Source organism: Mytilus trossulus, chromosome 11, assembly GCF_036588685.1.
Source record: "Mytilus trossulus isolate FHL-02 chromosome 11, PNRI_Mtr1.1.1.hap1, whole genome shotgun sequence".
In the NCBI taxonomy this organism is placed as follows: Eukaryota; Metazoa; Mollusca; class Bivalvia; order Mytilida; family Mytilidae; genus Mytilus; species Mytilus trossulus.
Window position 1 is genome coordinate 44632748 of NC_086383.1, and position 18682 is coordinate 44651429.

At 31.3% G+C, this 18682-nt stretch overlaps 1 protein-coding gene across 1 annotated transcript; it reads left to right on the forward strand.

Annotated features, from left to right (window-relative positions):
- The first annotated feature begins 1601 nt into the window (after positions 1-1601).
- Positions 1602-9967, forward strand: LOC134690080 (solute carrier family 22 member 4-like). Its single transcript, XM_063550055.1, has 8 exons — positions 1602-1913; positions 2769-3190; positions 3929-4159; positions 5467-5598; positions 6692-6774; positions 8280-8397; positions 8761-8833; positions 9671-9967. The coding sequence occupies exons 1-8, from the start codon at positions 1611-1613 to the stop codon at positions 9902-9904; spliced, it is 1596 nt and encodes a 531-aa protein (XP_063406125.1). The 5' UTR covers positions 1602-1610; the 3' UTR covers positions 9905-9967.
- The last annotated feature ends 8715 nt before the right edge of the window (positions 9968-18682 follow it).

The following is an 18682-nucleotide window of genomic DNA, read 5'->3' on the forward strand; positions in this document are numbered from 1 at the left end:
AACATAGAAAAACACTTTGTTTTATATAACATATAGAGACATAGAGCACATTAGGTACAAATGAACATATCAAATACTAATAACTTGGCTTCATGTTGCTTATCAGTGAAAAAAGCATTCCATTCATTATTCTTGAGATAAATTCTCTTAAGAATGCAATGCAATCAGACCTAATAGAAATGCATAAACCTGAAGCACGTGGATACCTTTTTGCAGTCTTCAAGAAGCTTATACATGTTATACACACAGAAAAAGAGCAAGATTTATATGTTCTGGCAGACGAGGGCTTGTACTTGCTTGATACATACCACAATGTGTTAATACACAATATATATATATATATATATAACCATTCAAAAGATAATATGATATATTAAACTCGACCATTACTTTAAAATATGAATAGTTTGGTATCCCTTCTATGTCAATGTGTATTTGGGTATTTGAAGTACGAACCTATTCTGTTCCTTCTTAACACAAATATGAGATGTGAGATTATTATAAGATTGGTATTCTAACATATATAACGCGTATGAATGGATTCTATTAAGATGATAAAGCTTTAATATTGAATTCATTCAGTGATTAAGACTTTGGTAAGTCGCATTTTTTTAATGAATAATTTACGATATTGGTATGCATCATATTGTAAGACTAAATTATATATCTTTTGCCAAAAAAATAGAAGAAATATAATGATCATAAAACGTTTAAACTTTTGAAATATCTTACGTAATAAAAATATGTATTATCGTGACTGGGTTCTTGAGAAAACTTTTGATCCAAATTGAACAAAAATGACACGAGAGTATGTTTAATGAGCTAGAGGATATGGTTTCTATTGAATAAAAACTACTAATCAGATGAATAATTTCTACATGATTCGATTGTTATAAGTTAATGATGAGCGTTTGGTTTCAATTCATTATAAGTATTAAAGGGAGGTTTCCATGACCATACTGACAAAATAAAAAGAGAAATACACCAAAGGTCAATACATAACTACCACAAATCGAATCAGGACGATAGAAAACATGTTTAAAAGAAAGAAAGAAAAATACCAAAATGACAAAACGTTATGAAATATCGCCAAATAACGGATACTTCGGCTTGAAATATTCAAAATAAAGATGCACAAGTGAAAAATGTCTTATGGAAAAGTTCTGTATACACTTATTAACAGGAATGATTTCAGGTGTTTTTTTTATAAAAGTTTTCGACAAGTACTAGTCATGTAAAGAAAAAAACGAAAAAGAACTGAAGAAATCCACACGATTGCAAATGTTTGCAAATTTGTTGATGATGATGATGTATTGATGTTAACGTCCAGTAGCAACTATTACATGTTTAGTAGAACATACCTGCCAACTGTCACTATTTGCTCCCTTGAAGTGGAAATTTTGAAAGAGCAATTTTGTCCACAATTTAGATACATTTAAAGGCCTCTTGATGGGTATTTAGGACTGTGAGAGCCTTCTTGCACGTAAAACCCCCATGGGCGTCTTGAAAAGTTGGCAGGTATGATTTCTAGTTATACACCTACTGTCCAGTCCAATCTCTTTGCATGATACATAAACTCTAAATTTTTATTTGCAGTTTTAACATCAAATATGTCTCTTGATTTAAACGAATACCTTGAAAATTTGTTGTTAGAACTTGGAGGACTTGGTCGCTTTCAGTTTGTGCTGACATTAATTGTTTATGGAAGTAAAGCTACAATTGCATGGAGCACACTAATGATGTCATTCGGTGGAGCTATTCCGGATTGGACTTGCACTTTGAAAACAGATTTAGGGAATGAATATATTTCGAACTCCTCATTTATAAATAAATGTAGCTTCAAGAATAATTCAGAGGATTTTCACTGTGACTCAAAGGCCTACGATACGTCTATGTCTACAATCGTAAGCGAGGTAATGGCTATCTTGTATTTCTGTATAATTGTTTATTGAACACCACGAGATTAAGGTCAATAATCGAACAAATAACATGAAATCGAGATCGATTATCGATCGAACCACGTGGACTCGAGATTGACATATAGTATTTCATATTAAAATAAGATACACAAATGTATATGTACACACATAATGTACATGCAGGCTGTACATGTACGCTTGATATTTGATTAACCGTTCAAAGGGTTTTACTCTTTTTTTATGTCCATTTTTTTTTTTTAAGAAAGTGATGATTAAGCAACATGAACTTCTCTTTACTTGGTATAAATTGACTCGCTGCTCCCACTATTTTTGTTTATGTGTGATGACTGAAAGACACAATTTACCGTCTAAAGAATTAGATGGAAATAAGAAAATGTGGCATGAGTGTCAATGAGTCAATGTGTAAAAAGAAACAATTATAGGTAAAAATACGACTTTCAACACAGAGCCTTGGCTCACACCGAACAGCAAGCTGTAAATGTCACCAAAATGACTAGTTTGAAACAGTAACCTAGTAATGAATAATTTCTATCTCCCATGCTCATTGTGACATGTGTCTGAATTGAACATTCATTCTGTACATCAACAAGTATGTGAACCGCAATTTTTCAGTTAAAACAATTCAAAGATTTTACACAAGACAACAGTTTTTTTGTTTGTCAATAACATTTAACAACATATATGTTATATCAAGACATGAAGATACTCCTTAAAATAAAAGATTCTTTATATGAGCCACATACAAAAATTATAATAATGTAACATCTTTAAAGCATCTTTACAATTCTTTGTATTTAAACAGTTTACTATAAATTTTTTATATTACAGTGGAATCTTGTCTGTGACAGAGAATGGATAATTTCAACAATAACTACTATTCAAATGGGAGGACTTCTTATCGGCGCATTTATTTCCGGTCAGGTTGGAGATGTGTTTGGTCGGAAGCCAGCATACTACGCATCCATTATCATTCTACTGATATTTAATGTTATTGCAGCATTTTCTGTTAGTTGGCAAATGTTTGCTGCTCTCAGATTTCTAATTGGTATGGGATGCGGATGGTATCTGACTATTGACGTAACGTACATGGCAGAATTTACCCCTGCCAAATATCGTTCATTTATACTGGCGTTACCCATGTGGCCACTCGGAACAGTGACATTCGCATTATTTTCCTGGCTTCTACACGATTGGAAGTATATTCAGATAGCCTCAGCTATTTTTTGTGTACCATGGTTTATTGGCGTATGGTAAGTAAGGTAAACAGATATTTAGAAGAAAAACAGTTTTGTACAAAAAGAATTGTATTTTGTGGTAAAGGTCAACAATGATGTAGATTTTTACCAATATTTATATATTATGTTTTAAAAAGACCTTCACTTTTGATCGATCAGAAGACGTAACATTTCCTTTGCCTTTTAGCTGCAGTAAAATTTACTCGTGCAAAGAACAGAACTCACAAAGTTCTTATGGAAACTGACGTTATATGAGGGTAATGCTAGTACAAACTGGAAGAGTGTTATTGCTTCGGTTAAAAATATAGACAGGATAAAAAAAACCAAAGACAAGATAAAAACATAGACAACAAAAAACTGAGGTGGAAGAATCAAACAGATTTGCCATAAAAACGGAGGAGAAAACAAAAAATTACCCAAATTATGAATGCATTTTCCAGTTCTTTTTCTAATATACTTGACAAGAAGTCACAGTACACTAATACAGTGGGTACACATTTAATGGTATAATTTTCTGTTGGGCGATGGCAAATACGTAACTGGGCGTTACACTTTTTATTAGCTGTTGGTTAGTATTCGTATTTTTCCTTTTCCTATTTTCGAGTTCGGTGCATTAACTTCTTAAGCTATGGTTTTAGCATGTTTAGTAAACATCAATCTTGCGTTTAGGTGCACAGAAAACATAAAACAGACACATTTGCACATGTTGCATACAAGAATGGATTTTATAAAATGAGACTCGTTTTACTTTAGTATAATTCCAGAGAGTTACCGATGGCTTGTATCAGTGAATAGAATTGATGACGCCCATGACGTCATAAAAAAGATCGGTAAAATGAACAGACGACCAGTTCTAAAGAAAGAAGAGCTGTGTAAAGTAGTAAAATCATCTAATCGAATAGAAAAGGGAAGAAAACGGACTTTTATAGATGTATTTAGAAATCGCTACCTGTTTAGAACTACAGTTTTGCTTGGTATTTGTTGGCAAGTAATTATATCTATATCTATAATACTAAAATTACGAGGTCCAATTTGTCAGCCGTCATCACGTAAAAACGACGAATCACAGAATTCAACTTTATATATAACTAATATAGTACAAAGGTGTAGATTAAAAATTACACCACTCCAGGCCCCTTTGTTTTCCACGTAATTAATATTGCCAATAATTAAGAAGTTCCGGGTCGAGTCCGATACCGATACTAATAGTATATTCACCTGTTACCTATTACCTTATCTGTACGTTCCGCATCTGACAGGCGCACCACCAAACGATGTATTCAGGATTAATAGACAATATGCACTTGTTAGAGGGCATGACGTAAAACAGCGAATCAAAGAATTCAACTTTCTTTATAACTAATATAGGACAATGCTGTTGTTTAAAAAATACTCCATTCCAGGACCTTTTGTTTTCCAAATAATTAATATTACCAATAATTGATAACTTTCAGTTCGACGGGTTCAAACAGAAAGATTTGAAAGCAGAGAAAACTGTATATCTTATAATCGGCATGACTTTATCAGATGACAATACTAATACTAAAATAAGGCTTGTGCATAGTTATATACTTAAATCAGTCACGGACCCGTAATATCACGGGTGTGTTCTAGTATAATCTAACTACATGCAGTTTGATTAAGACATAGTGTACCGTGAGCTGGTTAACTGTTTCTCAAGGTCTCTATTTGTACCAGATTTTTTTATATTAGAGATTTGACTTTGGAAATGAGGTTTGTATTATTACAGCGGAACAAAACAAGGAAAAAAGGGAAAATTGCTTTCTTCGTTGACTGTTGGTTTTTTAATTTTATTGCATTCTATATAGCGTTTGATATTCGACGACAAGAAAAACTAACGTCACACTTGACTTGTGGTCAATAAAAACAAAAATAAGCAATTTACAGGATGAGTCTGACATTGGAACCAACCGTCTGGGGAACGCTTTTGAAAATGAGGATCTGGAGTGTTGGTGCTCTTTTTATGTTTTAAACTTTTTCTACTCTTTATTCATTTTACACATATTTTGTTTTATAAACACATTATGATATACGTTTTCATTGCAGGTGAAAAATCTTTTTTTGTAAAGGGGAGAAACTGCGATTAAAAAAACAAGTACTACTATTAACAAATAAATATAGTTGACATATTATGAAAGCCTCCGACACATCTTGGACACCGTGTATGTTGATGTCTAAATGTTTGTTTTCCTCTTATTGTAGATTTTCTTTGACATGTATGCTATATCTCGTTTATTCATACGTTTGTTACTGTTTTTTTTTATTTACAGGATAACATGTGGTTATGGCTTCTATGCGATATCATTTGGTGTCCAGCAGTTGTCCGGAAATATATATCTGAATATTGCCCTTTTAGGAATGATGGAAGCGGTTCAATTGATTGTCGCTTATGCTACAAATCGGTAGGTATAAACCTCGGTTTTACAGGGGCGTATACAACCATTTTTAAATGGGGTGCGACCATGGATAAAGCGGACACAATCCAGGATAAAGAGGGATCGAAACCCATTATAAAAAGAAGGGATGTGTTTCCAGCCATATTTCCCCACTCAAATGCATTTATCGTCTAAAATAAAGTGACCGCCTGAATATCCTCTCCTGGAGCTGCCACTGTTTCATCTTCATTTTTTTTTATTTGAGTGCAAGAACTTAGAAATACAGCTAGTATTAACTCATATAAATTAAATAAAGCTGATAAAATGATACATTTAAGAACAAAATATTATATTGAACATAGCAAATGAGTTATTCAAATCACAGATCTAGAGTTAGCTAGTAAGAGTGGTCATCTGGAAAATTGTCAAATCATTAATCTATTGGAATTTGAGAAAAGGGATACTATTTTTAACAATCCGTGAAATATTACATGTGCACCAACTAAATAAATTCCAAACCAAAGGTACTACACTGGTCTTTATCTCGAAGTCATAATGAGGCATTTAACAGAACTTTATACAATTTGAGGATGACCCATCGTGTGGCCAGAATTTGTTTGTTAGTCGATAATAGTACTAGTCATGTTTATTGAAAAAAATATTTGCTCTGTAAAATCAATTAATTACAAAATATATAAATTCAAATTTAATTGGATATCATTTGGATATTTGTTTTGTAAAGTTACTATTTTTACTTAAATATACCCCAACTCATATTTTATTCATAACATGGTCAATTAGGAATACTGTAACCGAATAACTGTTTGGGAGCGCCCAACTCGTCACTCCCAACCTGTGATAGTCAAAATTTATTGAAAACTACCGAAATATATGTAATATTGAATTTCTTATGAAAAAACTGTAAACTGCAAATAATAAAAAATCACAAAAATACTGAACTCTGAGGAAAATTCAAACGAAAAGTCTCTAATGAAATGGCAAAATCAAAATCTAAAACACATAAAACGAATGGATAAAAATTGTCATACTTTTCATGCAAATGCATATCAATAACCCAGGATTTTAATAGAACATTAATCATTACTACATCATTTTCTAGATTTGGACGGAAATGGACAACACTTGTATTTTTTGTGCTTGGTGGACTAACAGGTCTAGCTGTTGGAGTTCTCCAATTTCTTGGTAATTTGAAATGAAATCAAAACGATTCTTAAAACTTTATATATTTGCAAATGACAGCAACACTATATGTACATGTATTGCTAATGTATGTGCTAATATAATAGAATTAGAAGAACATATATTAAAATTATATTACCACGTGTTTATTTTTTAGGTGAACGACCGTTCAACTTCAAAGGGGGAAGGGCTGTGATTTTCCCCCCCAAAAAAATATCATTTTCCCAATCTGATAAAAAGAATATTCTGAAAATTCTTGTTTTTTTTTGTTTTTTTTTACCTATGGATTAAATCCTTGTCCCCCGATTTATTTCTTTCCGATCAGATTTACCCCCCCTTTTTTTGAAGTTACACGTTAGCTCCCTGAACGAGAGTAAATATGTTTACACAAAATATTGAACATGTTTAATTTCAACCTGTTGTATTTATTGAACAACCTAATACCGTAAATATTGGATAACAGATATTAAAATCATTGTTACAATGTAACATGTACATCATTTCCGGATAGGGGAATAACAAATAAGAGGAAATATAAAACATTCAGAATGAGGTCGTGTGTGTTTAGAATTAATCCATTAAGAATATGGTTGCAGATTATTACTAAATGGTAGGACGGTATTATAGCTCTCTGAAGTATTCTCAGATTGCGATAAAGCATTGTTATCGAACACACTTTTACGAAAAAAAAAGCACTGTAAGTGTTTCTTTGTCCTAATTTTACGAACCAATATATTCGTAATCCATTGCTTTCTCATCCCATTGACTATATCTGTATTGTTTTGCTAGTTCAACTTGACTAAGAAAGGAGCGAAAGGTTGTCTCAGATGCTCCTGGAGGGAAAGCAGATCCAGCTCCACATGTCGTTTTGTTGTCTTTGCTGTTAAATAGTACAAACAAAATGCAATGTGGTAAAAAAATCAACATAAATCCATGCATTTGATTATTTTCTTGATTCTATGAATAAATGTTACTAGCTTTATCTTTCTACGACTGTTGTGTTTTGAAAAGCAAAATCGAAAGCTTCGTCTCTTTTTAACACCATAATACGGTCCATGAAAATTCAATAATCAAAGTTCGACAATGTCTACAGAAAACTATCAAAGGAATAAATAAGAATAAGGTAAATCAATTTATGTAACCTTACAAAAGGATGAAAACTGATCTCTTTTTATAACATGCCGTATACAATAAGATAAGATAAGACAAGACATGATAAAACATATTTTCTAACCAATTAAGGGCCTACAAGGGACATACAGAGAATACTTGTATGAGAAAAAAAGAACATAGATTTATAGCATAGACACATAGAATTTACATACACAACTACGATATAATTCGACTATAAAGTAAAACCCCTTTGTTTATTGTATATGATATATTTGTATGATAAATGAATACATCTATAGTAACCTCATATTGACTTTTTCAACATCTTAGGAACCTGATTATGTTCTCAGCTTAATAAATATATGACTTTTTGCTATTTGTTAATGTCTATTTAGATATTCCAGAAAAAGGAAGGTGGATAAACGGCTTTGCTCTGACATCAAAACTATGTGTTTCCTGTGGATGGATGGCTTTAATTATATTTACCTCTGAACTGTATCCAACTGTAGTCAGGTATAATATGGTAGACAGTCTCTTTGACACATTCCCCATTTCCATTCTCAATTTTATTTTTATAATACATACCAAATGCCAAACAGTTATGTTAAATTTTTACAAATTACGTTATGTTTCAATGATGTTTTGTTTTGCATTTTAAGCATAATCAGTTTGACTCAATGCGGAAGGTCGCGTGTTCGAATCTAATTCGGGTCAAACCTGAGTCTTTAAATTGATATCAAAATCAGCAACTTCATCATCATGAGCGGCGTCTTGTCCCCGCCCTTATCAACTTAAATGTTAAATGTACTTAAATGTCTCCACCTTTTGATTAAGTTTTATAACAAATGAAAATTTTGATTTTTTTTCTCTCTCCAGAAATGTAGGATATGGAATAAATAACACAGTTTCACGTATTGGATCAATGGTGGCACCACAACTTGTGTACGCTGTGAGTACTTTATTCTTTTGAATTGATTGAATAAAATAAGATTTAAAATAAAACCCAAATATTGTTTTTCAGACAGAAGCGATTTGTTGTCTTGCTGCTATTTGGCTCTTTAAAAACATTCCCATTCCCATTTGTGTTGTGTTTGAGTTTATTTATGCATATTTATTTCGTAATATGGTTTGAGTTTATAAATTACCAATTACCAAATCGCAAAAACAAACTCAAACTGTTCAGGTTATTATCAGCTCTATGCATATATCAATAACTAGTGTATGTTGCTATTAAAGTTTTTTTTAATTTGCAATTCTGTCATTCATTTTAGCGCGAAAAAATACCGATCCCTCTGGACAATTTCCGATCCATATGATTTTGCTTACGACATATAGGGCTTCGTTCAGACCAAACAAGTGCATTTCAGGTTTTGGAGAATTTTCACTTTTTTGTGCGACATAGCCCATTTACTGTTCTTGACCTTAAATTAGTTCTGTGAGAAATAATATATATGAATGTCAAACTGTGCTTCTAGTGGAATATAATTGCTATGTATGTTTTTTTTTATCAGCAACCTTGTTTCCCGCATAGACATTAAAAAAATTATCGATAGGAAACAAAACCTTATGATTAGTTACTGATTACACACAGATATTCTATGGAGACGGTGTGAACTCCATGTATAGATGTTTTTTTTTCAAATTAAACTAACACTGTTAGGTCTATTACATGTATCATCATCTCTTTTCATGGCTACCTATAATTTGTCTACAATTTCGACAACACGACTTATTTTTAAAATTGTTTAAAATTTATAACAAACTTTATTGATGGTTTTACTTTCAGAGTAAAAATATACCAGGACTTATGTATTTACTACTAGGTGGACTTCTCCTGCTCTCAGCGGCATGTGTATTACTACTGACTGAAACTAACAATCTTGCTTTAAAAGATACAATAGAAGAAATCGTTGAAAAGCCTCATCGAGTGGAAAAGAAAAGCGAAAGCAATCATACTGATGAGTATAGTGAAGAAATTAGTAACACATTTACCAAAGACGAAATAAATACACATATTTGAATATCGTCTTATACAGTTGTCAATGTTTTGTATTTACAGTTTTTTTGTTATTCTGCATATGTTTTAAGAAGTCGATAATAAAATGAATAAATCATATGATTTTGTTTGCAGTTGGGTATTTGTTTAACTTGGTAACATGCAAACAAACGTTTACGTATCGTATTTGACTTTCGTGATATTTAACGGTAGGCATGTCATCGCTAATGAAAATAAATCCCATTGGTTATATATGTTGTGATGTCAACGTTCAAATATATTTTATATTCAATTCTATCAAGGGATATAGCGTATACAAAGGCACAATTTTAAAAGACAATAATCGTGATTTGTGTATAAGGATTACATGTTGTAGCAACACAACAACTATCCCAGAATAAATAAAACAACTGTAGTTGTATCACTTGAACCGATGTACTCCTTCCAAAACAAACAAACTTTGTTATAAATTGTTTTCTTAATTTAGAGTTCCATATATAAAATATATTGTTATTATACTAACATTTAATATTGTAGTAATACGTATTGGTCATGTTGTTCGGTGACCTATTGGTAACATTATTGTACTTTGATCTATGGTGAACATTTTTTTAATCATCAAATATACCGTAAACCATTTCGTTTTTGATACTTTTGAATCTTTGCGGTTGTATTAGTTCTTCATGTTTATATAAGGTTTAAGAAGTATTTTGATACATGTATCAATCATAATTGATTGATTGTCGAAATATGCATCCGGTCATTGGAGAAGTAAAATTGGTACTGCATTTGTCATACAGTTATTTCTTTTTTCGAAAATGGTTTTCCAAATGTTGCCCATAGGACCTACGTTAATCATAATTTGTTTTGAAATAACGGCGTGCACAAAGTTGACGGGCCCTGTAAAATGCGCTTTTAAAAGTAGCTTTATAAACATGATTTTTTAAATAGGAAGTTTTTTTTTATGATAAAATGATTAGAACCAGCTATCCACATGATTAAAAAGGTTATCAAAATTAAATCTATAAAGAATGAAACGAACATGGAAAAAACGGCAAAAAAATGTGTACTTGTAACATTAAAAAAGCATAAATATAGTATTTGACCTGAAATTTGTACAAATTCAACATATATTCCTGCATTTTCGTACAATATTTTTTTTTTGGATTCGGACTATGACGTCATACGAACTTCACCTGAAAACAAATCAAAATCGGACATTGTGGATGAGTTTGAAATGTAGTTCGTTATGTGTAACAAGTAGTAATTTGGAAGGATTAATATCAGAAAAGGGAAGAAACGGTGAAAAAAATATGTAGTTGCAAGTTTCTTATTTCGAAATGACTCGATATTCCAAATGTGCAAAACAAAAGGTTTTAAACAATCTGCAAAATATGAATAATTCAATAGTACAGGCGAAACACCGGAATATTTCAAATGTCCAGCTATTATGTTATAGTTTAAAGAAATGACGTTTTAACCTATTTTCTGAATAGGGTCTACGATATAGTCGCTTATTATTTCCTTTATACTGCTCTTAGCATGTATCTTCATAGATTTTCAGAGTGTGCATTTCCTGTTCTTTGTTGTTCGAAAAAATTACACATGTTGAACGTTTATTTTTAAAATTATGTGATAAACTACGTGTCCAGTGTTGTTGTTAAGCTTACGTTTTCTTGGGGGTTTCACCGACGTCGTAAATAATTTTAGCTATTTGAAGACGTTACGTTTGTGGACTCAACTTTGTGCACGCCGTCACATGTGAGACTCACACGTACCAATCCATATATCAAGAAATAAAAGTGACAGCCAATTGATACTGGTTCCTATGGCGAGTCATAGACATATAACATATGACGGAACTGTGGCAGGACGGCTTCCGAACAGTGTCCGTTCATTAACACGAAAAAACTTGGACGAAATTCTTTTCAAATTTATGTTGTTTCCTGTTACATATACTGCATTACTGTGCCCTTGTCATATACTCCATTACTGTGTCATTATCATATATTCAAACATTGGAAGACTTCAAAATCGAAACCTTTATTACAATTTTTTTTTCTTTTAGCTAAATACATTGATTAAACAAATAATGAAACACTTTTCAACAATAATGTAGTGGAATAATAAAACACATTATAACATGACGTCCTGCAAACGCTTTGAGTACACACCCGTGGTATATATGGGCTGTTCCAATCGTACTCCCACGTCATATGCCTTTTTTCGAAAGAGCTACCCGACGTCATAGAACGATGACGTCAGAAAAAAAGGATTTCACGGGAAAAAACACGCTTGTAAAGCCGAAAATCATCACATCAAGGAAACGTAAACCAACAATGCTAAAATGATTATATTAGCCATTTTTGTATACATATAAGATGTTTAAGTACAATTATCATTTAGATTCATTCAAATCTATCTAAATATGGTATTGTAAATAGTTTAATCTTGTAACTTATTCAGTTTGCTTCGTTTTTATACGTCAATTTGATAGTGCGTTTATTTATTGGAATGGCAAATAATGCCTTCACCTAGAGCGCTTCAATTCAAAACAATTGCCATATATGTTATAATTAAGAAATAATTCATGGGGACTTGAATATATCGTGACTTTACCACGGGTTGTCCCTTTATGCCGATATTTTACCCCTCGCTATCGCTATTTCTTAATAATAAAACACATTATAACATATATGTAGTGAAATAATAAAACACACTGTAATATTTATGTAGTGGAATAATTAAACACATTGTAACATATATGTAGTGGAATAATAAAACACATTATAACATATATGTAGTGGAATAATAAAACACATTATAACATATAAATAGTGAAATAATAAAACACATTATAACATATATGTAGAGGAATAATAAAACACACTGTAATATTTATGTAGTGGAATAATTAAACACATTGTAACATATATGTAGTGGAATAATTAAACACATTGTAACATATATGTAGTGGAATAATAAAACACATTATAACATATATGTAGTGGAATAATAAAACACATTATAACATATAAATAGTGAAATAATAAAACACATTATAACATATATGTAGAGGAATAATAAAACACACTGTAATATTTATGTAGTGGAATAATTAAACACATTGTAACATATATGTAGTGGAATAATAAAACACATTATAACATATATGTAGTGGAATAATAAAACACATTATAACATATAAATAGTGAAATAATAAAACACATTATAACATATATGTAGTGGAATAATAAAACACATTATAGCATATAAATAGTGAAATAATAAAACACATTATAACATATATGTAGAGGAATAATAAAACACATTATAACATATATGCAGTGGAATAATAAAACACATTTTAACATATAAATAGTGAAATAATAAAACACATTATAACATATATGCAGTGGAATAATAAAACACATTTTAACATACAAATAGTGAAATAATAAAACACATTATAACATATATGCAGTGGAATAATAAAACACATTATAACATACATGTAGTGGAATAATAAAACACGTGATGCCATATATGTAGTGGAATCATGTTGATTGTTTTTATTAAGTCTATAGTTAGATAATTGTACCTTTAATATTTATTAATGACATTTAACTAAAACAATTGTTTTAAAAATCTCAAATATAAACATCCTCATTCTTCAAATTATATTAATCGTGAATCTTTATGAATGTTAACATCGTAAAATAATTAAAAGTAATTGAGAAATACTAAAAGAGAAACCAATACAAACAGTGGTTAGATTGTGTTTTTCTTTCTGAAATTTCAGTCAGCACGTTCTATTAAACATCCAAGATGTATACAAAACTTATCTTCAACATCTTGTTACTTTTCTTAAGCCTATTAACACTTTCTGTCGCAAGTTCCTACTCATTACGATATAAACTATAAAGTTTAAAGAAAACCCAACTAACAAAATGAGGTTTACAAATGGTCTAATAAACCTTATCACTTGGATATAATAATTGTCATTAGAAATATAAAAATACAATAGGTAGCTTATAATCAAAATAATGTAAGCTAATTCAGATATCACATATATTATACTGATAATAACTACTATTATTGTAGAAATTCGATTCCTTTTCTGAACAAACGCATTATCAGTCCATGGCAGATTACTCCTCAAGATTGTCAATTTGCATGACATGTAAATAGTACACATAACTACGACTACACATGATATACATGTACAGAGGTTAAACACTAGATAAGTATACATGTAAGTATGTAAATAATACTCTCTATATTGGGAATTTCGACAACAACTGCCATCAACATCCTCAAGATAGAAAGTCAAATTGAGTATTGGACTAAACAGAGTGATGCTAAAAATTAAAATAAAAAAACAAGTTATCGCGCTCATTTTGCTATTAAGATATCCCCTGCTCCGAATGGGAAATAAAAGAGCTACAGTTTTCTGAAGACACAGCAACAAAGTCATTAGAACAGAAATAAAGTGGAATAAATATCTCAACTCTGATACAATGCTATAAACAGCGCAATGTGGATACTTAAACATATAGAGATACAAGGCTCCATATACCTTTGCAATATGATGGAAATTTTGTTGATATGCAATAAAAACTGGGAGAGCAATAAGGATTGCACATATAGTGTCAGATACAGCTATGGCTGACAAAATTATTGTCACTGGAGTTCTGTTGTGTTTTTGAATGAACAGATATAGAGCAAATACATTTACTACTATAACTACGCCTGCTATAACTACTTGTGCATATGCTGTATTTCTGTCCGTTATTTGGAATTTTTCATATCCATGCCGGCACTTGGACCAAATTTCTAAACAGTTATTTTTAGAGTTAAATTCTATAATATAACCAATCCAGAGGTAGTCCCCTTCCGTTGTGTTATCATATACTCCTTCCAGATGACTGTATGAAAGAAATTGGTCTATACAAAATTGTTGCTTGGATGAAAGAAAAAAATATCTTTCGATTGATGAAAAATCAATCACCTGGAACAAAATATTTTTATCTGAGTTTAAGCTTCCCGATGACAATTTTGTGATCACTTGATTTGTGAAGAAAACAAATTTCCAACAAGAAGTTAACTTTTTAAGGAACACACTGATATCATTGTTATTCAGCAAATTGTTCTTTGTTTCAACGAATCTTATAAACTGTCCTGTGCAGTAGGTTGAACGATCTGTAAAATATATTCCTACATCGGAAAAGTACGGAAGTACTGTATTTTCAATGTAACTGGTGTTGTATGTTTCTAATTGATTGCAGAACAGCTTTCGAAATACAACATTGCTCGAAACGTTATGAAACAGTTTTTTAATATCTTGAAACGTGATTAATTTAAAATAAAAATCTGTCAATTTATGTAAACTTCGAGAATAGTTTTTACTGATTTCAATGGCAATCAAATTGGAGTCAGTTAATTTCATTACAAACGTATCCTTTGACTTATGCAGAGGATATATTTTTCCAAGAGCAGACGGCTTTATGATCTCATCTAGATTTGTAAATTCACAAGTCGTCTGATTTTCAAATTCTGGAATTAAGAACAAATATTAAATATCAAATAGTATAATATTAAATACTTAGTCATAATTACTATTACGGTATTATAAAAAACATAAATAACATAATATATAGTATTATTCGTTAGATTCCAATTTTTGGTGGATTCCGTTGAAACCGTTTCGTACACCACGAAATTAAATGTTCAACGAATATCAAGTTTCCCATAGGCTTGTATGCATACTCCGACAAAACCATCAAATTTAATATCCACGAACATGTGAGGTTTCCTTAGTTTATGAAAGTTGATACCCACGAAATTAAATGAATTTACAGTATATTAAAACTTCTGTTCGTATACACTAGACGTATTAGTTGCGATCATGTAAAAAAGTTTTAAAAGGCCGAAGTAAATATGTATTTGAAAAGCATTATTAAACCAATGTTCCGAGCGATTCTGCCAAATACAGCTGATATTATATTTTCCTGGGGTCAGCACCCAAAGTTGATTTTAGTTGAATTTATCACTTTGCGTATTTGACTTAGTCTATTTAGGAATTTATTCATCACTAGATATTTTGTGAGAATAACTCAAAACAATCAAGTCGCTGATAAAACGTCGCATTGATAAGTTAAAAAACGTTGTGACTGATCGACTTAAGTCCGTTGTCAGAAACAAAGAGGCTGTAAAATGTTTATTAACTCTTTACGATAAAGCTTCAATTAATATTTAAAAAAGGAATAAATGAGCACTCAGGTAAATCCAAAAAAAAACAACATATCATTTGACAAGGATGATAATTTGACGAAGTCCTTCATGGCTTCAATTACCATTACACTGAACAGCAATCGGAGGACCTATCTTGTTTGTATTCGATACTTAAGCCTCACAAATAACCGTAAACAGAGCGGTGCAATGTCAGCTCATCTGTCTGTTCAACTAAATAATTGTCCATTATATTGACAAATATTCTGTCAGCAGTGAAAGAGGGTCTTCAAAAATACCATAACAAACTATTAACTCTCGTAGCGGTAGCAACCACAGAGAAACAAGTGATAGTATACTACAGTTTCTTATTGACAACATTTTTGTTAAATTTAGAGGTAGACTTTTAAAAAAATTGTAGACACTCCTATGGAAACAAACTGTGCAGCTCTCGTTGATAATTTCTTATTTTCATATGAATCAAAGTCCGTCAGACACTAATCAAATATAGAGAAATCCATATTCAGACATATTGATGATGTTCTTTCCATTAAAAATACAACAGACATGGGTTCCGTCGCCTCAAATTATCCATTTCCCCATACTTAGTAGCCATAGACCAACTTCGCCTATATATGGGATATACATTTTCCCAACATATTAGGTATTCAAGATCTTGAAGTTTGTATTCATACTTTGTAAAACGTCACCAGTGCCTTAGCAGAATTTGATGAACCAGGGGTATTTCAAAGAAAGTCTCGTCCATTTTCTAAACAATTCATAAGAAGACTGTGTATGATGATAAGACAGTATCCAGAAGTAAATTTGTAAATACTTATCTGTGATTTTACCGTATTTTACTTGTAAAATGAAGTTATTTTGTTTATGCCAGGAAATATTCATTCAGTGGTTATAGTTTTGAAATTTTACTTTCTTAATTCTCCTGAACCTGCACTAAACTTGGACAGAAGCTTTCTAATGGTCAAAAGCTAGTAACTAGTAATTAAGTTATAGATACATATACATATTTGTTTGTTTTATAGTAAGTAATGTAATTAAGAATATAACACAATTATAACACAATGCTGACTGCTGTACCCATATTTTGACATTTACCTGTTTTGTCTTCTTTGTTTTGTTCACTGATAATTGTTAATATAATGGACTTTTATTCGACTGTCATACAAGCGAGAGGTCTAGCTACCTACATGTATGACCCCATCTTAATTGAATGTCCCTCAGAGCATTTAGTTTATATATTTAATTCGGTGAATGAAACAATTCAAAATATAACGGCAATTTATAGAATAGCACATAGGGGTCAAATGAAGTTTTTGGCTTTAATCTCAAAAACTAAAGCAGTAAGAGAAAAACTGACATAAGTTAAATGATTAAACAGGTGAAAATATACCTGCTCGGTAATCTTCAAACCAATAGGACATCCTATTGATGTGGCTACTGATCAGAAATTGTGCATGTTGAGGAAATTTTACAGTGTTTGGTTATTTTTTTATCTTTCCTATTATCAAAGAAATAGAAAAGGTGTAAATGACAAATTGTTCAGAAATATAAGATCTACAATTATGTCAAATGCCTCAAACTGTAATTACAGCTGAGCGACATCAGGGTTTTATGCGCCTCGTATATGTTGAAATGCAGAGATTATCTATATCTTTGTAATTATGAAACATAATATACAAATGTGTTCTGTGTAACTGATGTGTAAAGATCAACTGTATCTGTTTTCTGTCATATCTATCAATGTGTCTCATGAATACATTTGTCAAAATTGTAGATTGTAACCTCAAAATGATTGATGCCAGTTTAACATTTATTAAGATGCAATAAAGTTACTTTAAATCTTTCCAGACTATAAATTAATGATATACGGCGCACTTTATTAGTTAGTTTTCATAGAATTGAGAATGGAAATGGGGCCAACAGAACAGACAACAGCAGAAGGTCACCAATAGGTATTCAATACAGCAAAATACTCCCGCATCCGGAGACTTCCTGCAGCTGGCACAAATATCATGGATGTTATCGATAAATTTAAGTCAGTAGTGAGGGTCCTGTAAAAGGCTGAGTAAATTGGATTTGTCAATTCTAAAAAAGCACGATATTTCTTTGCTTGTTTGTTTTCTCAATAAAGAGTTGTGTATATGATAGATATATAAAAGGTATAATAAAATGAAACAAAAATTTACAATTACAACGCTCTGTTGCGGATTAACCTAAATCGGTAACGGTCAATGCCGAAAGTTTGAAAGCCAAGGATATGAGGGTTAAGAATTGAACCAATTGAACAACTTTAAAATCAAGAAATATTTAAAAAAAAACAACAAAAAAAACCATTTCAGGTGAACTTTGACAAGGGTCTTAGTTTCTTATCAACTTCTGAATTTATAAACGGACTATTCAAAAACAGTTAATCGTGTAAGTATCGACGTTCTTACAACTGAGCTGATGATACTATTCGAGACTGTTATCACACGGGAAGCGCTGCCGAACCAGTGCAAGGTGCAATACAATGCCATACAAGTAACTTTATGTTTTATAACTTACCTGATA